Source organism: Acanthochromis polyacanthus, chromosome 11 (assembly GCF_021347895.1).
Source record: "Acanthochromis polyacanthus isolate Apoly-LR-REF ecotype Palm Island chromosome 11, KAUST_Apoly_ChrSc, whole genome shotgun sequence".
Classification (NCBI taxonomy): domain Eukaryota; kingdom Metazoa; phylum Chordata; class Actinopteri; family Pomacentridae; genus Acanthochromis; species Acanthochromis polyacanthus.
Genome location: NC_067123.1, coordinates 3,180,285 through 3,201,981, shown reverse-complemented (window position 1 = coordinate 3,201,981; position 21,697 = coordinate 3,180,285). Strand labels below are relative to the sequence as shown.

The 21,697-nt window shown below is 39.6% G+C and overlaps 2 protein-coding genes across 3 annotated transcripts; one reads left to right on the top strand and one right to left on the bottom strand.

The window, feature by feature from the left end:
- Positions 1 to 484: 484 nt before the first annotated feature.
- On the top strand, positions 485 to 20,564 carry msto1 (misato mitochondrial distribution and morphology regulator 1). 2 transcript variants are annotated; one of them, XM_022220315.2, is made up of 14 exons: positions 485 to 678; positions 7,591 to 7,720; positions 8,376 to 8,445; positions 9,125 to 9,200; positions 9,585 to 9,642; positions 9,727 to 9,889; positions 13,128 to 13,242; positions 14,499 to 14,633; positions 14,714 to 14,866; positions 16,342 to 16,473; positions 17,326 to 17,510; positions 18,977 to 19,081; positions 19,166 to 19,278; positions 20,194 to 20,564. In XM_022220315.2, the coding sequence occupies exons 1-14, from the start codon at positions 595 to 597 to the stop codon at positions 20,451 to 20,453; spliced, it is 1,779 nt and encodes a 592-aa protein (XP_022076007.1). In that variant the 5' UTR covers positions 485 to 594; the 3' UTR covers positions 20,454 to 20,564. The 2 variants fall into 2 exon arrangements, with proteins under 2 accessions (XP_022076007.1, XP_022076006.1); XM_022220314.2 differs by having other exon boundaries at positions 9,724 to 9,889.
- LOC127536209 (uncharacterized) lies at positions 3,374 to 6,778 on the bottom strand. The gene is made up of 2 exons (XM_051955968.1): positions 6,166 to 6,778; positions 3,374 to 4,458 (listed from the first exon to the last, which is right to left on the bottom strand). The coding sequence occupies exons 1-2, from the start codon at positions 6,409 to 6,411 to the stop codon at positions 3,472 to 3,474; spliced, it is 1,233 nt and encodes a 410-aa protein (XP_051811928.1). The 5' UTR covers positions 6,412 to 6,778; the 3' UTR covers positions 3,374 to 3,471.
- Positions 20,565 to 21,697: the final 1,133 nt, after the last annotated feature.

The following is a 21,697-nucleotide window of genomic DNA, read 5'->3' as shown; positions in this document are numbered from 1 at the left end:
TGCTGCCACCACCATGCTTGATTTTATAATACTGCCACCACCATGCATCACATCATGATGCTGCCACCACGTTTTACATTATGATGCTGCCACCGCCATGCAACACAACTAGTGTTTAACTAGTCTCTCTACAATATATAATGATAATGGAATTACTAATTTAACCATGTAAATTAGTCTCTAATTAGCCCTTCAACCACTCTCTAACTGGTCTTTAAGTCTTTAATTTATCTCTAACTTGTCTTTAACCAGTCTCTCTACAATATACAATAGATAATGATGATACAGTTCAGAATTTAACCATGTAAACTAGTCTCTAAATAGTCTCTCTACAGCTAAACACAACAGCACGATCTGGCCGCACGTGAAACTACGGCACGGTGAAACCAAACTACCGCGCTACGTCATTTGCACAGCCAATCATTTGTCGTCTCCTATCTCTGTCAGCCAATAGGACGCGGCTCTTTTCTTCGGCTTCCTCCCCTGGTTAGCTCGTCTCGGCTCAGTGTTGTCGCCTCCAAACATCATCCATGATGCTCCTGGTGCTCCCAGCAGCGACTCCCAGCTCCTCTCCTGCCCGCTGACAGCGCCACCATGAGCGGCCTCTGCAGAGAAGTCATCACTCTCCAGCTCGGACATTATTCCAACTTTGTGGGGACCCACTGGTGGAATTTACAGGTGAGAAATACACAGCAGCGGCGGCTAGGCTAAAGCTGGGCTAGGCTAGCTAGCGTTAGCATGTGCTGTCAAACTTGGCAGACTGGAGTTAGCTCGAGTTAGCCGCAGCAGGGATGCTCATTTAATGTTCAGTTTAACTCACTAATAAGACGAGAGATAATTAATGTAACATACAGGAGCTAAACCCGGAGCTAACGCCTACATTTATGGTGCTAAAGATGCTAATTATCAAGTCCAGGTTCAGCAGTCTGTGGATGAGATTCTGCAGTAGAAGAATCTGATTCAGCACTTTAATAAAATCATCTAATTTGTACTGTACAGTTAGTTTTTGTCCAGCCTCCATTAAACATGAAACTAATTGTCAGAAAACAACACAGCTCATTTCCTTCCATTATTTTGTCAACACAACTCAACAAAACTTAGAATATTTATCAATAAATCTTAAATGAGTATGTTGCAGCCATGCATTTAATTAAGTCATGGTGATAGAGTGTGATTTGTCCAAAGGTGTCAAAAGTATTTGCATTCATTACTTAAGTAGAAGTATAGATAATAACGTTCAAAAAGACTTTTGTAGAAGTTGAAGTATCAACTCCAGCTTTTTACTCAAGTAAAAGTACAAAAGTACTGATTTTAAAACTACTTAAAAGTATAAAAGTAAAAGTAATGTGAGGGAAAAAATGGCTAGAGTGCAATCATAAAACACATTTTCTAAAAGGTTATAACGACTAATGTTGAAAAATTTGGAATGCACTAGAATAGGCTATCTGTTTCCACCTCATATATGTCCATTGAAAAGGAATGCATTTTAGTAAATATATATTACAGAATCATGTGTGTGTACTACTGACAATTAACACGTGTTTCATGGAGCAGCAAATATGATGACTAGTTGTTGGAATGGTGCAAATAGTAAATCATCAGACGCATATTATCAATTAACCTTTATTGTGCCACATTCTTGGTCATGCCCATTTCTGTAGGTAATCGCAACGATTCAAATTTAAGGAGATGTAACAGGCACTTTTAACATAAAGACTGACATCAGTCAAGCAAAGGACAAGCAACAAAGAGTTACCAATAGTCTTTGTTCAGCCGCAAAAGTAGCTGGTTCTCAAAGTTTACTGAGCCAATGCACGCTCTTCTTGGCCTGAAGATCAGCCCTGCAACACTGAACAGTCTTTCACAGGCTGCTGAGGCAGGGAGTGCCGTATTAAGCTTCAGTGATAGGTGGCACACAGCTGGGAAGGACTTCATCACCTCTGTCATGTCTCCTGGGCACCCCAGGTATGCATCCAGCTGCTGGGTCTTTTCAAGGGGGCCAGTCTTCTTTAAGGAGGAAAAGAAGTCCTCTTCCTCAGATGACAGGGAGCCCTCAGAGACAGGATTCCTTTCCTGACAGCTCAAGTGGCTTTTTATGTAGTCAAGGCCTGTGGAATAAAAACAAAAATCCAAACAATTTACATTATATTACAGTGTAGTAATTGTGCCATTGATTGTTCTGTGCGTGTGTCGTTAAATGTCATTTCAAACTCATTTCACTGTCCCCAAAGAAATTACACATATTAAGAGCAAGTTGAGAGGTGAGATACTTACCAAGTTTCAAGATGTTTTCATCACTTGTCCAGCAGGTTTTAAATTTGGGAACCAGAATGGCTGCGGCTATCAGCTCTGGATCTGCAAGCATTTCTCCGAAGCGTTTTTCAATGCCAGAAAGAAGTGCAGCAATCAAAGGCTCACAAAACTTGGAGGTGACCTGAAGGTTCTGGAGCTTGGTCTTTAGTAGAGTTATGGTGGGGAGCAGCCATCCCATCTGCACACTGGTTTCTCCCTGAAGAACATCCACTGCCTTGGCCACTGGGCTCATTGTCTTCACATATTCTGCAAGAAATGCAAGTTCCACTGGAGTAAACCTGCACAAATAAAAGAAAAATACAACATGGAACATTTAGCTTACTTGATATAGAACCTTTAACTGAAGGAACTGATAATTAAAAAGGAAAATACTGTCATCTGAGACTTTCAGAAATTTAGTTATGTTGCTACAAATAACATCCAGAGTAAACATGGGGACTGCATATTGTGCATTCAAAAGAATAAAATTGTGACAGTGATTGGGTAATCTCTTTATTAAAGGCAGAAGACAGAAAAACAAACACTTACTTTTGTATATCCAGCTTACTGCAGACAGCTGCAAGTGCTCCTTCACCTTGTTCTCTTGTTATTCTCACAAGTCTTTCCGCAGCGGAGAAGAATGAATTCCACCTTGTAGCAACAGGCCTTATCAGTTGGAGTGTGCAGTGGTCTTTAACCCTTTAAGCTTCAGTGTACCGCCGGCGGTACACCTACTAATTTGCATAGGAATTTAAAGAATGTCCGACGGGTGCAAACGCGATTATACAAACACTATACGCCGATGGAAAGCTTAGATTCTCATGAATCCGCCGGTATAAACCACTTTCAGATGCGATTACCACAGCGGGTGAGAAAAACACATTTGTCCGACAAAAACAAATATTCATCCATCAGTTCTCTATACACGGCTTCAACGCACACAGCGCGACTCACATTTCCGGGTTTATTATTACACACACAAAAAAAGATTCCACAAAAAACGGCCATAATCCAACCTTTCACATCAGATGACACAAGCCAGTAAACTATTTTGTCCAAAACATGTCCTGAAGTCGGTATAAAATCCCCGAATCGGTCGTTTTCAAGGAAATGCACCTCCCGATGCACGTTCAATATTCCCCGTATTTTTCGTAATTTTTTTTATTTAAAAATAGAATATTAGCGATTTTTTTGTACTGAAAACGGCTGGAATTGACTGAAGCTTAAAGGGTTAATCACTTCAGATGCGATGGTTGTTCTTGAACTTTTGTTCCACAGGCTAGAGCATTTGGCAAATGTGGACCTTGATATGCGCTTGTACAATGGGTTGTCCTCTGCTTTTGAAGCATCAACTGTGGACACCAGATTGAGGAGGTGGCAGGCGCAGCGATGGTGCTTGGGTAGTTGATATTCCAAGTAGTCATCTTTGTCCAAAAGGGCTCCAGTATCAACAAATTCAACACCCTCAATGTTTTCTTCTTCTTCATCAGTATCATCATTTTGGCCACCATCGTCCTCTTCTTCAGCACGCTCTCCTACAGGTTCAGGATTGTTGTTCTTGTCAGTCTTCCCATAAACTCTGAAGGCTTTCAGGAAGTTCGATCCATTGTCAGTTGTAGTGCGAATGATCTTGTCTCTGATATTGAATTCTGTGTGAATTTCATTTAGGGCACTAGCCAGTGCAGAAAATGTGTGTGACCCTTTAAGTTGCTTGCATCCCAGGGCAGCACAGAATCTCTGCATGGTCTGGGAGTTAAACCAGTGCGCTGTGACACCAATGAAACTGCGACAGTGTGCTGTCCAGCAGTCTGTTGTTGTTGCTATGAACTCAATTTCACTAAGGGCCGCTTTCAGTTTGCTTTTCATTTCAACAGCGGCATTTGTGACTTTGTTGACAACAGTATTGCGTGTCATGACATTTGTATTTGGCTGAAGATGTTTCACAAGATCAGTGAAGCCCTGTTGCTGAACAATGTGCGGTGGGTGCAAGCCTTGGACAATGAATTTGAGAACTAATTTGTCCACACTTGCCTGGGAAACTTTACGAGTCTCCCACAGCTTGGTTTGTTTGGAGGGTGGGGCCAAAGAATCTTCAGCTGATGTCTTCCTTTTGAGGGATGCTGAAGTGAGTTGCTTGTACCTCTCCAGATGAGTAGGGTGTTTCTTCTGTGGAGAAAATGAATGCACAGGCACAGATTGAGATTCACATCATTGAACTCAAACCACAAACTCAGACTGTATGGGACCTCTGTTGTATTAAATGTCATTCTTGAAGTTCATGAATGAAGGTTAGACTACAAGTTAGGGAGTAGTTTCACTTGTCTATGTAATTATGTTAAGCAGACCAAACTCTCTTAGGACCACAGGCAGGTGCTGGCATTGCTGAGATAATGGGACTTTAATTAGTTTTAAACATTTTAAACACATCAGCATTTGGCTGAAAGTTGGGCCTCTTTACAATGACCCATATGACATGTCCAACACAGGCACGCGCACGTTCAAACACAGACAGAACTAGAAAAGCACTCGGAGAGCGCATACCTCCGCCATGCCATCTGTCTGTCTGTCTGTCTGTCTATCTGTGTGTGTCTGTTTGTCTGTTAACAGCATAACTCAAAAAGTCATAGACGGATTTTCACCAAATTTTTACAGGATGTCCGGAAGAGCAAGAGTAAGAATCGATTAGATTTTGGAGGTGATCCGAATCACCGTCTGGATCCAGGAATCTCTGTCAAATTGAGAGATGGCCTGGCGGCCATCTCTCAATTGTCCTTCGACCTTCAAAAAATTCCTGGATCCAGACGGTGATTCGGATCACCTCCAAAATCTAATCGATTCTTACTCTTGCTCTTCCGGACATCCTGTAAAAATTTGGTGAAAATCCGTCTATGACTTTTTGAGTTATGCTGTTAACAGACACAGACACAGACACACACAGACACACACAGACACACACAGACACACACACACACACACACACACACACACACACACACACACACACACGGACGGACAGAGAGACAAACTCTGGTGATTACATAACCTCCTGGCAGAGGTAATAATTATGCAGATTCTTGTAAACTGCCTGCCTTATTTACCAGCTGCGGAATAGCTCCGCACAGTTACCCCTTTACGCTTCAGTGTACCGCCGGCGGTACACCTACTAATTTGCATAGGAATTTCAAGAATGTCCGACGGCTGTAAACACGATTATACAAACACTATACGCCGATGGAAAGCTTAGATTCTCATGAATCCGCCGGTATAAACCACTTTCAGATGTGATTACCACAGCGGGTGAGAAAAACACATTTGTCCGACAAAAACGAATATTCATCCATCCGTTCTCTATACACGGCTTCAACGCACACAGCGCGACTCACATTTCCGGGTTTATTATTACACACAAAAAAAAGATTCCACAAAAAACGGCCATAATCCAACCTTTTACATCCAGATGACACAAGCCAGTAAACTATTTTGTCCAAAACATGTCCTGAAGTCGGTATAAAATCCCCGAATCGGTCGTTTTCAAGGAAATGCACCTCGCGATGCCCGTCCAATATTCCCTGTATTTTTCGTAATTTTTTTAATTTAAAAATAGAATATTAGCGATTTTTTTGTACTGAAAACAGCTGGAATTGACTGAAGCTTAAAGGGTTAACTTACAAATATTGCATATAACAACAATACAAGCTCAGAAAACATTTGGCTAACGTCGAATTTTAAACCTTACACGGAGCCCACCAAACAAACTTGCAACATTGAATCATAAGCTAGCATGCAAAGCATGGCATGTCTTAGCATTTACCCAGCCATAGCAAACATTGCAATTTTACTATTAGCAGATCACGACTGAATCTTAGAACTTACCTCAATATGCTTCTTTAAATTTGATGGTGAGTTTTTGAAAGCCATTAGCTCGTGGTACTTCGGTGCGCACAGTTTGCATTGCATGCGAAAAGAGTTGTTTTTGCATCCTGTTATATCAAAAAAATCCTCCAGATAAGGCCAGGGATGAACAAGGGTTGGTTGGTCTTCCTTGCCTGCACCCTCCTCACTGGTGCTTGGTTGGGAAAGCTCCTCGTCTGCCGCCATGGACATTTTCTCTTCCACCATTTACTGTATTAACGCTTCTACATTCTGCTCCGGTGTGCGGGTGTGTAATGCGCAAGCGCGTTGCATCGCTTTGAAACCAATGGGGTATAGGAATGGTGTCACGTTGAGACTTCTCATCCAACCACAATTAAATTAATTCTATTCGGATGGCGGATTTTATCTGGATAGCCGGAATAAAAACAAGTCGAAATGAAGTAACGAGGCAATTTTTAAAATGTAAGGAGTAGAAAGTACAGATAATTACATGAAAATGTAAGGAGTAGAAGTAAAAAGTGGTCCAAAAAATAATTACTCCAGTAAAGTATAGATAACCAAAATATCTACTTAAGTAAGGTAACGAAGTATTTGTACTTCGTTACTTGACAGCTCTGGATTTGTCTGCACTGGTACCACTTTTTTCTATTATATTTGCTTTTATTCCTTTGACTAATGTGTTGTTAAATTACTTTTTGCTTCAAAGATGCAACACAAACAGATTTAAAGTGGAAACTGGCACCAGAATCTGCTAACATGTTATTTTTAGCAGCTCTGCAAGTTAAAATGTGAGAGTTTGCATTTATTTATGGCAGCACTAATTTAAATAAACGGCAGTTACTCCCAGAGATGAAGCAGAATCTGTGGAAATCGGAGTGAATTCACCTCCATAGATGCTGACCGGATGAAAGAGAATCAGCATCTGGAATCATGTCGGGAACCTTTTATAACAAAAATAAAGTTTAACTTCACATTATAATGCTGCCACCACCATGCTTGATATTATAATGCTGCCACCACCATGCTTCACATAAATAAATATAATAATAAAATAAATCGGCGTCACACTAAATCAAGCACTGTTCCAGCTCAGATCTGTCATCAACAAATGTTAAGAACTTGACAGAATTAAAGGTTATAAAACAGCTGTATTCTGGATAAAATCAGTTACTTCAGAATTAAGAGCGAGTACGGATTACTTAAATATTTTCGACTTATTTAGTTTTTATTTAATATTAAATTAGAATTCTGTTAACTAAACTGGATTTAAAATTTTGATGTTTCCGTTCTTTCGTACACTTTCCAGCTCCTCTGTCTCTCTGGTTTTGAATATTTCATTTTAGTTTCTTCGTGGATGAATGCTTCAGTGTTTTTGTCTGTTTTCCTGCAGATAAAAGCAGCTGATCTTCTTTTCTCTGTTTCCAGGATGCGTCTTTGTCGTACGATCCCGAGTCGCCTGCCGGTGAGATCCAGAGCGATGTGGTGTTCCGTGAAGGTCAGACTCTGGGAGGACACGTCACCTACACGCCTCGGCTCATCGCCATGGACCTCAAAGGTAAGTCCTGTCCTCCAGGTGTCTTACTCTAGTCTGCTTCAATAGAACGTTCCCCAGGGTGTGATTTAGTTCAAACTGATTCATGTTTTGTCATTTAAATCCCTGAAGCGAAGATGCAACAAAACGTGAATAAAAAGTCTTCATCTTTCAATCAAATGTTGTTTCTTCAATTATTTTGTCAAGAAAAACCACAAGACTCACATTTTCAGAGGCTTTAAAAGATAATTTTGAAACAAAACCAAAAAAGATGTTCAAAAAATGCTAGAAAATATCATTTTTGCTGCATTTAATGGTCCTAATATTTGAGATTTACTTTTTCTGAATTTGATCCAACAAGTTTTTATCCTGTTTTGCCTGTTTTAAGACATTAAATTATCAGAAAGGACAATAAAACTTTTCAAAAGCCTCAGTAAAACATTAGAAGTGGCAATAAAATATTAGAAAATAAAGTTTTTGCTCCTCTTAATGACCTAATATTTTTTATGTCTCCTGTTTTGCTGCTGCGGTCTTTTATTCTGTTTCTTTTTTTGTGTGTTTTCTTGTCTTGATGTTTTGCACATAGTTTTGTTGCTGCCTCTCTGATAGCTTCAGTCAACTCGTGTTGTTTTAAACATGATTATAAATGTGAATTTAATTAGATTTAAACTGTTTGTAGGAAGTCTTCGGACTCTGCGGCAGGAGGGGAGTCTGTATGATGCCGGCAAAGACACTTCCGCTGTCACCTGGTAAATAAATAAGAATAATTCTGAGTTTTTTCACCAGGTAGTGCTGCAGCTTTCAGACCAAATAGTAGTTTACATGTTTGTGTTTTACTATGAAAGAAACAGTCTGGTGTTTGCTCAGAAACGTCTCTCACATATTTGTTCTTTGGTAGAATTAAAACCAAGAAATGTTCATTATTAATTTTACATTGTTTTAGTAGAAAGCTCTGTAACATAATAGTATATGTTGATAATAACATTACAAAATGTATTTGAAATAGAGAGTAAAGGTTGTTGGTGTTAAAAATGGTGGAAAATATGAAATAATTTCTCTTTATATGGAAAAAAATAACCCATGAAACATTCAGTGTGTCTTTAAAAAATACACAACAAATTCAAAATGCAGCCGTTTCAAATGTAAGAAATGTGAATTTATCTTATATTTGTCGGACAGTTTTTAAAATATTTTTGGACCAATTTTGAGTCCCCTTTTTCTGAGTAATTTATGACAAGTTTGAAGTCATCTGGATTAGACCTAAGATCTAATCCAGAACCCTGGACAAAGTTTGAGTCATTTTGAGACTTTTTTTTTTTTTTTACAATTCTTTGTAATTTTGGACAAATTTCAAGTCATTTGGGATATATATAATGTATGTAATGTATATAAAGTGTATTTGAGGTGTAAATGTTCTCCATCCTGCAGGGACGGAAGCCTCCTGATGCACAAAGAAAGTCCTCCTGCGAAGAACTCGTTTCTAGAAGATCTGGACAAGCTGGACGTGAGTATTTATAGCAGAAATAAAAAGTTATTTATATTATTCATATCTTATTTTTTATATTAATGCTGAAAATACAGCAGCAGCTAAATAATATTCTTCACACAGAAATACATTGAAAACATGAATTCATAACATTAAAAAGGGAAACCATCTGTTTTTAAAGACTTATAAACTGAGACAGTAACTTCTAGAACGTAGAAAAACGCTCCAAGGCTGTTTAATAATTTACATTATTGATAAAAACCAGCCAGAATTCTCCCACACAGAGACATCAGATCTTCTAATATTTTTCTAGAAATAAACACTGTAGTTTAATGTTTGTTTAGATCCAGAAAACTCCTCCAAAGCTAAAACCTCTATTCATCCTGATGTTTCTGCCTCTAGAAGGGGGAAATCCTGGCCGAGGTGGATTTCTCCTGCAGCTCTCAGCCTCAGTGTTCAGGTGAGAAACTCTGGAGAACCTTTTAATGAGAGTCCAGATTCAGGCTGAAGATCCACAGAACTGACTCTGATGTTCTCCCAGCAGCAGCAGCCGGCGGCTCGATGAGCGTCGAGTCGGTCAACAGTCGACTGTCTCGGGTCCAGAGGGGCTACCGGCTGGAGGGCAGCGTCAAAGTGTGGTCCGACTTCCTGAGGATCCACCTCCACCCCAGAACCATCTCAGTCATCCACCAGTACAACCACGATGGGTAAAGATCAGAGCTGGAGCCCTGAGATCTGATCTAGAACCATAAATTCAGCTCCAGAAGACCTGAGATCTAATCCAGAACCATAAATTCAGCTCCAGAAAAGATTAGATCTAATCCAGAACCATAGATTCAGCTCTAGAGGACCTTAGATCTAATCCAAAACTATAGATTCAGCTCTAGAGGACCTTAGATCTAATCCAGAGCCATAGATTCAGCTCTAGAGGACCTTAGATCTAATCCAGAACCATAGATTCAGCTCTCGAGGACCTTAGATCTAATCCAGAACCATAAATTCAGCTCTAGAGGACCTTAGATCTAATCCAGAACCATAAATTCAGCTCTAGAGGACCTTAGATCTAATCCAGCGCCATAGATTCAGCTCTAAAAGACCTTAGATCTAATCCAGAACCATAGATTCAGCTCTAGAGGACCTTAGATCTAATCCAAAACTATAGATTCAGCTCTCGAGGACCTTAGATCTAATCCAGAACCATAGATTCAGCTCTAGAGGACCTTAGATCTAATCCAGCGCCATAGATTCAGCTCTTGAGGACCTTAGATCTAATCCAGAACCATAAATTCAGCTCTAAAAGACCTTAGATCTAATCCAGAACCATAGATTCAGCTCTAGAGGACCTTAGATCTAATCCAGAACCATAAATTCAGCTCAAAAAGACCTTAGATCTAATCCAGAACCATAGATTCAGCTCTAGAGGACCTTAGATCTAATCCAGAACCATAGATTCAGCTCTAGAGGACCTTAGATCTAATCCAGAACCATAGATTCAGCTCTAGAGGACCTTAGATCTAATCCAGAACCATAAATTCAGCTCTAGAGGACCTTAGATCTAATCCAGAACCATAAATTCAGCTCTAGAGGACCTTGGATCTAATCCAGAACCATAAATTCAGCTCTAGAGGACCTTAGATCTAATCCAGAACCATAAATTCAGCTCTAGAGGACCTTAGAGCTAATCCAGAACCATAAATTCAGCTCTAGAGGACCTTAGAGCTAATCCAGAACCATAGATTCAGCTCTAGAGGACCTTGGATCTAATCCAGAACCATAGATTCAGCTCTAGAGGACCTTAGATCTAATCCAGAACCATAGATTCAGCTCTAGAGGACCTTAGATCTAATCCAGAACCATAAATTCAGCTCCAGAGGACCTTAGATCTAATCCAGAACCATAGATTCAGCTCTAGAGGACCTTAGATCTAATCCAGAGCCATAGATTCAGCTCTAAAAGACCTTAGATCTAATCCAGAACCATAGATTCAGCTCTAGAGGACCTTAGATCTAATCCAGAACCATAAATTCAGCTCTAAAAGACCTTAGATCTAATCCAGAACCATAGATTCAGCTCTCGAGGACCTTAGATCTAATCCAGAACCATAGATTCAGCTCTAAAAGACCTTAGATCTAATCCAGAACCATAGATTCAGCTCTTGAGGACCTTAGATCTAATCCAGAACCATAAATTCAGCTCTTGAGGACCTTAGATCTAATCCAGAACCATAGATTCAGCTCTAGAGGACCTTAGATCTAATCCAGAACCATAAATTCAGCTGTAAAAGACCTTAGATCTAATCCAGAACCATAGATTCAGCTCTAGAGGACCTTAGAACTAATCCAGAACCATAAATTCAGCTCAAAAAGACCTTAGATCTAATCCAGAACCATAGATTCAGCTCTAGAGGACCTTAGATCTAATCCAGAACCATAGATTCAGCTCTAGAGGACCTTAGATCTAATCCAGAACCATAGATTCAGCTCTAGAGGACCTTAGATCTAATCCAGAACCATAAATTCAGCTCTAGAGGACCTTAGATCTAATCCAGAACCATAAATTCAGCTCTAGAGGACCTTGGATCTAATCCAGAACCATAAATTCAGCTCTAGAGGACCTTAGATCTAATCCAGAACCATAAATTCAGCTCTAGAGGACCTTAGAGCTAATCCAGAACCATAAATTCAGCTCTAGAGGACCTTAGAGCTAATCCAGAACCATAGATTCAGCTCTAGAGACCTTGGATCTAATCCAGAACCATAGATTCAGCTCTAGAGGACCTTAGATCTAATCCAGAACCATAGATTCAGCTCTAGAGGACCTTAGATCTAATCCAGAACCATAGATTCAGCTCTAGAGGACCTTAGAGCTAATCCAGAACCATAAATTCAGCTCAAAAAGACCTTGGATCTAATCCAGAACCATAATTCAGCTCTAGAGGACTTAGATCTAATCCAGAACCATAAATTCAGCTCTAGAGGACCTTAGAGCTAATCCAGAACCATAAATTCAGCTCTAGAGGACCTTGGATCTAATCCAGAACCATAGATTCAGCTCTAGAGGACCTTAGATCTAATCCAGAACCATAGATTCAGCTCGAGAGGACCTTAGATCTAATCCAGAACCATAGATTCAGCTCTAGAGGACCTTAGATCTAACCCAGAACCATAAATTCAGCTCTAAAAGACCTTAGATCTAATCCAGAACCATAGATTCAGCTCTAAGAGACCTTAGATCTAATCCAGAACCATAGATTCAGCTCTTGAGGACCTTAGATCTAATCCAGAACCATAAATTCAGCTCTTGAGGACCTTAGATCTAATCCAGAACCATAAATTCAGCTCTAAAAGACCTTAGATCTAATCCAGAACCATAAATTCAGCTCTAAAAGACCTTAGATCTAATCCAGAACCACAAATTCAGCTCTAAGAGACCTTAGATCTAATCCAGAACCATAAATTCAGCTCTAAGAGACCTTACATCTAATCCAGAACCAGGTTTTCATCTTGATGTTTAAACATAAATCCAGTTAAACCCAAAATCTGTCAGTGAAAGTCCACTAAACTTCTCATGTTCATCCATGAAATAGCCCCAATATGATGCAACCACCTTTGTTTTTCCACCACAGTGCCACCTACTGGAGTGGTCTGTTTCATCTAAAATGCTCCGTTCTAACCATGTATTTAAGGTTTTAAAGGTTTATTCCTCTCAAATAATAATTTCTAACACATCTTATGGATTTTTTCAGCCAAAACACGACTTTCTGTCCAAGTATTTCTAGTTTTCAGGGTTTATTCCAGCCATAATATTATAATACGCTCTAACAAACAAGTTAATTCTACCAATAACACGAGTTTCTAACCAGGTGCTTCTGGTTTTAAAGGTTAGATGTTCTTTGTGTGGAGTTAGCTGCTTTGAGTTTCTTCATTTAGTCTCATGTGTCTTCAGAGAGGCTCATCGTCTGGAGGCCTTCGGTCAGGGAGAATCTCTGCTGCAGGGCTCGGTGTTGGAGGATCTGGAGGACAAACTGCACTTCTTTGTGGAGGAATGTGATTATCTCCAGGTAACGCTTCATTCTCCTCATTAAGATTTATAGGCACCGTAGTGTCAGGATTATCCCACATGAAATCTGAAAGAAGTTCTCCCAGAACCTCCTCAGAACATCTGGTTCTTCATCTCCAGTAACTTTAATGATCAGAGTTCTACCTTCATACTGGGAATATTTCCAGTGTTCCAGGTCCTTGAAGTCCATAGAGCTGGGTCCAGATTTATCACTTTTTAATGGACTTTTTCCATCATTTCTGAGCCTCAGAACTTCATCAGTCCAGCAGATAGAACAATGACATTTAGGAGGAGAAACATCTGAGTTCTGAGAAAACTGACACCAGATCAGTTTAAATCCATCCAAGTGTCACAGTCTGAACACTGGATCTGTTGGTTGTTAAACACCATTTTTTCTGTAACTTTGGACTTTTTGGAGTCATTTTGGACAATTATTGGAAGAAATTAAGAATAATTGTGGACATTTTTGTAGCTGGTTTTGACCATTTTTGAGTAATTCTAGACTATTTCTGTGTCATTCTGGACAAATGTTGGTTCCTTTTGGACAAGTTTTATCACATTAGACACATTTTGAGTTATTCAGGACGACTTTTGTGTCATTTAGGACGACTTTTGAAACATTTTGAACAAGTTTCTGTCAAACTGAACGATCAAAATCTGTGTAAAACACTCCTTTCATTGTCTAGAACTTTTCTGACCACCTACAACATGCTGATATGAGCCTTAAAGTTTACCCACAATGACCCTTTTCAAGTTTTCTCTGGTGAATCATCAGAAAACAGAAACGCATCCAATGAAGCAGTGATTGTTTCTGGGACTCTAAACTGTTCACACCAGGATACATCCCATAATACTGATGATCACAGTTGATTCTAGAGGAAATAAACAGAATCCAGATTTAGTCTTTAGTCTGTGACACCTGGATGGATTTAAACTGATCTGGTGTCAGTTTTTACCAGAACTCAGATGTGTTTCTCCTCCTAAATGTCATGGTTCTATCTGCTGGACTGATGAAGGTCTGAGGCTCAGAAATGATGGAAAAAGTCCATTAAAAAGTGATAAATCTGGACCCACGTCTACGGACTTCAAGGACCTGGAACTCTGGAAATATTCATGAAGGTAGAACTGTGATCATTGCTAAAGTTACTGGAGATGAAGAACCAGATGTTCTGAGGAGGATCTGATTGTTTTTTTTCTCGTCTTTGAACTCACTGTTCCTAAAAGTCTGTACTTTCTCTGAATCCCGTCTCCTCTCAGGGCTTCCAGGTTCTCTGTGACTTGGCTGATGGTTTCTCAGGTCTTGGATCGAAGGTCACAGAGATGCTTCAGGACTCTTACGGAGGTCGAGGCATCCTGACGTGGGGTGTAGCTCCCGTTAGCCACCCGGACTCGGTCAGTAGAGCTCAGCAGGTCCTCTCTGGATGTTTGTGTGAAAGCAGATGTTTGGTGAACCCGTCTCTCTGTTGGTCCAGACTCCAGTGAAGGACCTCTACCACCTCCTGAACTGCACCTTAGGGACCGTCCACCTGGCCAATCACAGCTCTTTCTTCTGCCCGCTGACGCTTCGTGGAGGTTTGGGCAGAAGACCTTCTTCTCCCACCACGTTCAGCCACCTCAGTTATGACGTAAGACCTTCAGATCCACTAATATCATCATCTGGCTTCAGTTTAGACTCTACTCTGGTCACAGTTAGATGTTTCAACCCTCTGAACTCCAATTTTTTAAATTTTCTTCACTGTCACTCAGATATGTTCCTGTCAGCAGGACTCCTTTACTCAAATCAACTGGAAATTAGCTTAAAATGACAAAATCCGGTCTAAAATGGCTTGAACTGTGTTTAAATCGACTTAAAAATGATAGAAAATTACACAAAAGTTACTTAAAACATCAAAATGTTGTCAAAAAATACTAGAAATGTCTAAAATGGCAAAAGAAAATCATCCAAAATGTCTAATAGATTGTCTGAAGCGACTCAAAATTAGTTTCAAATGAATTTAGTTTGCTTGTTTTGGTTACTTACCTGTTAATAATAGTAATAATAATAATAATAGGGCTGCAGCTAACGAAGCCTCGACTAATCGTCTGAGCACGATACGTCATCAAAAGTGGGCATCCACGATCTATCGTAAACACGGATGTCAGCGTTTACTATACAGCTGTATCTAAACACGGACATCCGCGCTGCATCATGCGTACATAATACATGAACGATGCAGCGCCGATGTCCGTCCGTGTTCCGCGCTCCGGTCGGACGGTGATTTCTGTTGCATTGCGCGCTCACTTCCGCTTTTGATGATGTATCGCGCTCAGACGATTCGTCGAGGCTTCGTTAGCTGCAGCCCTAAATAATAATAATACATTTTATTTGGCAGCACCTTTCATAACACCCAAGGTCACTTTACAGAGGATAAAAAACACAGTAAAACAAATAAAACAAAACACACAAGTTACACAACGGTTAAAAAACAATGAATGAATTACAATGAATATGCAGATTTAAACAGATGAGTTTTGAGTCGTGACTTAAAAGTTTGGTTTTAAATGCACAAAACTGACACAAAATACCACAAAAATACCATCAAGAGACAAAATGGTCAAAATTAAAAAAAAAAACCCAACAAACTGGAATCAACATGTAAATTTGTTCCAAATGCTTCACAGTTCCAAAGAGAGAGCACAAAATTTATGTTGTTTTAGAAAATCTGACCACTTCCAACAGTTTATTTTTATTATTCATTATAAGTGACTGATGAAATGTGATTTTAAGCAAAGATTTGGTTAATTTTCCTCATAGAACGTCACATTAGAAGTGAGTAGTTCAAGGACCGTCAGAAACCTGAAGTCTTAGTCACTCTTGTTTTTACAGTTTGTTTCTCTGATGGATGCTGTCATTTTAAAATATGTAGATTATTATTTATCTTTCTTTAAAGATTGGATGGAGATTAACTGCCTGATTTCACCGTTTGTTTTATAATCAATACGGACAAAAAAATCAAAGACACAGAACTGGGACTAAATCGTGTCATCAGACTTTTCAAAGTAGATGAAAGGTTTATGTCTTAGCTCTGACTGAGGACATGCTTTTTGTGTGTGTTTGCAGCCGTCGCTCTGGTACCACTCCAGCTCCGTCCTGGCTCTGGCCCTGGATGCCCTCACAGCGCCGTACCGGCTGAGGAACAACAGCGCCCCCATGTGGCAGCTGGCCGACACGCTGGCCGTGTCCGGGAGGAAGGTACGATGGTCTGGTTTTATTAGTACAGAGCGCCGAACAGAGGAAAAAGGAGGAAAAGAACGTATAAAAAAATGATCTCCCCCCCTCCCCCCCCACAGATAGGATGTAGGGCTGTAGTGGTATTTATGGTGAGATTTGACCTGAAATATTTACATACTAGATTTTAAAACACAACTTTACCTGAATATAATACATTATAAATGAAGAAAAATATTCTAATCAACATTAAGTGTTGCCCTGAAGACTTGCAGTGTAATTTATGGTGAGATTTGACCTGAATATTGGAACTTAAAACAACATAAAACACATTATGATGACTACAAAGCATATTAATGCTGTAGTCTCATTATTTATGGGTCCTTCCATCTGAAATCATCACATTTTCAGAACTATTTCTGCTCCGATTGGTCTGAAACATATCTTGCAAGGTATTTGATTTATGGAGCTACAGTTTCACACCTTTTCAGAAATATAAATATTTGATGCTCTTAAAGTTTCAAGTAAATTTAGAAATGGTTTAAGATGGAATAAAGTCACAGTTAATGGGATTTCTTGAGTTTTTTTTCTGAAGTGTTTTAAAGCGTCATATTTAGTTTTATAATATTCTGCTCGTGCACAGATTTGTTCTGCTTTTGATGAAATCTACTCTGGAATATTCTGTGAAACTTACAGTTTTCTATCTTTAATATTTCCTCAGATGTTCAAACAGACCCAGATTTTAAATAAACCTGCTGAAAGTTGGTCAATGATCATTTTCTTCATCGTGTTTTGTTTCCTTCTATCTAAACGCTCTACTCTTGCTGTTTTTTAATAAATAAATGTGCATTTTCTGCGACTCTGATCTGAATCCAGGTGGTGGCTGCGTACGGCGCCGTCCCCTTTCCCATGATGCACGGCGGCTCCCTGCCTGACGCTCTGAGCGCGTGCAGTGAGGCTCCGCCCTGGAGGCCGCTGTCGGCCTGTCCTGAGGCGGCCGACGGTCGATGCTACGGCCAGTGGACGACGCTGAAAGGCTTCGAGGGCCAGAAACTGATCAGGTCAGAGCTCTGAAACAAACCATGAGTACTGCAAAGTAACACTGCAGTACAAGTACACAGTATTTACATCTGTTAGCAGTTATACACTGGATCAGTCGAGTTGTTTGACCTGTAAAATATCAGAAAATCATGATCTATCATGACTATCATGAATGTTTTGTCCAATATAGTGTCACAGAGGAAGAAAAAAATAGAAAATATTCACTTTGAAGAAGCTGAAATCAGACATTAGGCTGTTTATGTTATAAACTACTTCAAGTAATGAATTATCAAAATGTTGATGAATAATTTAGTAGTCAAGAGATAAATGATTAACTGATAAGAAAATGCATCTGCATAAATAAATGTCTTTAAATATCATGTAGAGACCAACAGACTTTGTTTCTCTGGTTTACAGTGCTTAGAATGTTGTGTTTTTGTTGCATTTCTAATTTTTTAGCTGTAATTTGACAAACAAAATGACAAAATATTGTTTCAGAAGTTCTACAATCACATTTTGAGTGATTGTCACTGGAGATTTATAGACTTTTTAGGGTCTTCTGTCATTTTTTTTTCTCAGATTTTGGCAGTTTTATATTTTGGTAAATTGAAAATAATAATTCTGGAGTATCAGTCACATAGGTTACAGTGCTAAATGTGTAAATTAAGTGAGTTTAGCTTCATTTCTGAGTTAGAATGTGAGTTTCATGAAGTCATTTCCGTTTAAATTAAAGCTGCAGCAGCATTGAACGGGTCAGTGAATCCAAACATGTCCACCAGGTGGCGCTGTGACTGAATGTGTGTTTCAGTGTTTGTATGTCATCAGGGCCAGACTCTAAACATACATGTAAAGTTTGAGGCAGATTGGAGCATGTACAGTCTGGTTTGACAGCACTTCCTGTTTCATGGCGAACTGTCGAAATTCTGCCAACCGCCATGTCCACGCCCTCGGACTTTTGCGGGGTATTTTGCTAACTTTTGATCATCCATTCCTCACGCAGCAAATTTCTAGGTTTTGAAAATGTGCAAAGAATGGTCCAAAATAAGTAACATAATTCAAAATGGCTGACTTCCTGTTGTGTTTTAGGTATGGGTGTCGGTTACGTTTTCGTGCATCTTGACCAGTTCTGTATTCCTACCACAATGCATAGCTGTAGCTGTAGTGGCTGTAGTTCGTTATTGAACTTTCCCAAGTAGTGCTATTGAGCTGTTTTGGATCACACGTTTACAATTGGCCTAAAATATCACATTTTCTGCCTGTCCTGATGTGTGTGCAAAGTTTCACGCATTTTGAGGCCTTTGAGGACAGAAGACTGATAAAAAATAACAATTAAAGCTGCAAGTAGCGTTGGTTGGGTCCTCGCATTTGGCTGCTGGATGTGATGAAGGCCGGACTGTGATCACACATGTACAGGTAGAGGCAGATTGGAGCATGTTCAGGGACCTTCATTTATCCAATGTTCCTTTAATATGTTGGTTTTTTCCAGCTCTCTGGCTCCAGGGATCAAACCTCCCACTCCCCTCCACAGCCTCCACAGCGGTGAAGACGTCCTGTCCTCCTACGTCAGATCTTTCTACCCTTCAGCTCCTCTGTGAGGCTCCACACCGACACCTTTAAACCGATCCACGTTTCTGCTCGTCTTCTTCCTCCTCATCTCTTCTTCTTCTCTCCTCAGAGCTCTTCAGCTGGTGTCCTCTCCCAGTAAGCTCACACCTCCGTTCCCTCAGATCTTCAGCCCGTCGCTTGGAGCTCAAGGTTTCCTGCAGAACGAAGTGCCTCCGCCCGGCTGTGAGTGGATTTCTGGTTTTAGATTTTAGATTTAGGGCCACAAAAAACCCTCATAACGTATAAATAAAAACAAGCTCATTCCTAGAGAAGATCCAGGGAATCCTTGGATCTGAATGGGGTATTTCCAGTCCAGTCGGGTTAATCATAATTAATTAATGATTGTTTGAACAACATCTGAGGAATTATTAAAGATTAAAAAAAACCTGAAAGTTTCTTCAATGTCTTTTAAATATCCAGATTTTATTCCATAAAGATTTCAGACCAATTGGAGCAGAAATGGTTCTAAAAATGTGATGATTTCAGGGAAAATCTCAATATTTTTGATTCTGATTATAATCTTTTCTGAATTGATTATGTATTATACTCAGATAGTGTTTTCTGTTATTTTTGTTGGGTTTTGACCTCTAATATGTAAATGATTTTGGTAAAATCCCACCATAATTGACACTACAGGGTCTAAACTCCAACATGTAACGCTGGTTATAATCTTTTCTTAAATTATTATGTATTATAGTCAGGTGACGTAGTGTTTTATGTTATTTTTTGTTGGGTTTTAACCTCTAATATATAAATAATTCAGGTAAAATCTCACCATAATTTGCACTACAGGGTCTAAACTCCAACATTTAATGCTGATTATTATCTTTTCTTCATTTAAAAGCAGTCTTATGACGTATTATAATGAGGTAAATTAGTGTTTTATGTCATTTTTGTCAGGTTTTAACCTCCAATAAGTAAATAATTCTGGTAAAATCTCACCATAAATTGTCACTCCAGTGTCTAAACTCACCATTTCCTCCTTTTAGGTGTTTTCTAGCTCTGCTAATGATGTTTTTTCTTCCCTGGAGGACCAGCTGTGACTTAGAATCATTTTTATTTCCTGCATTAATCATTAAACCTGTTTTTCCTCTCCAGGTCCGGCTCCCCTCGTCTCCTCGGTTCCCGTCCTGACGTCCCTCCAGTCGGGTCCGGCCCTCGGCTCCTGGCTGTCGGATCTCCATCGTGGTGCCGGATCCTTCGACATCCGCCGTGTGGCCCCCAGCTTCCTGTCCCAGGGGCCCGAACTGGCCGACTACCAGGAGACCCTGGAGCAGCTCCGCCTGCTGGCTCGCTGTTACCGTGACGACAGCGGCGGCGTGATGAGGTCGTCGTCTGAGGAGGACGATGACGACTGACCCGAACAGACTGTAATCAGCAGAGACGTAACGGACTCTGGGGACTGTTTCTGTGTAATAAATGTATTTTTTACCGACTACATGACATAAACGAGTGTATTTACTGAAAAACACGTCTCCTGTCTGCTCCATTCAACTACAAATATCAGCCTTTAAACAAAACATTATTAGAGTTTATACTGTATAATTAAGACAGCTGACACTTTTCTGATTCTCAAGTAAATCAGCAGATCTGTCCTCACATTCTGGTGTTTCAGCTCGTTTTCTAGCATCTACAGAAACTTCATACTTTAGATCAGGGATGTCAAACTCAAAGCACACTTTAGGTCGTGGGCCGAACAGGAGAAACATTCACTGAACACACTAAAAGTAAATGTTTTTGGAACATGAATAGGAATAAAAACAGGAGTATTATTCCACAATAAATAAACTTAAACTTTATATAACTTGAAATACTTTGTTCTCTATCAAAATGTCTCTTGTCAAAACTATAAAAGTTACAACTATGAACATGAAAATGAACACGAAAAAATGAAATAAAAGTGATGCTTTTCCACAAAAGTAAAAAAAAAAAAAAAAAATCAAAACAGTTTTCTTTGCTCTTGGGCCATTTATAAAAATATACTTAAACTTAAAATACCTCCTTAAATTTAAGGCCCATGAGCTGGATTTGAACCCCTGACCACTACTTATTGCTCCTGTTTATAAGTTGTCTGTTTAACCTGCTGAGCTTCAGGGGACGGTAACTGTTGTAGGTCAAGGGAAAGTAAGCATGAAGACTTGCTGCTGCTGTGCATTCTGGGAAGGTTGTTGCTAGAGTGCCGTATGTGGGCTACGGGTACGGGTCCGTATCTGTAGACACTACCTTTGTGGTTTAGTTCTCAGCATTTATTAGTTATTGCCTCCTTTTTATTTTTGTTTGCACAATTTTATTATTTGTTAATAAAAATCTTCAACGCCGTTAACAGCTGGCTTCTTATGTTACTTCTCCTACCCCCACAACGAGCTGGGGTTGTAACGTACCAACAACAAATTACATTTTCAGTTTATTCACAATTACAAATTTAGACATATTATGTAATGAAGGTCAAACTGGAGTTGACTTCTTTATACAGATTCTGTGTTTAAATCGGTTTGGGACAATTTATAAGGAAGCCAAGGAAAAAAATACAAGCGTGAGTCCTTGTGATTTAAACGAGGGTAAAAACACATAGCTTCTGCTTTAGCAAACAGCCTGAGAAAGA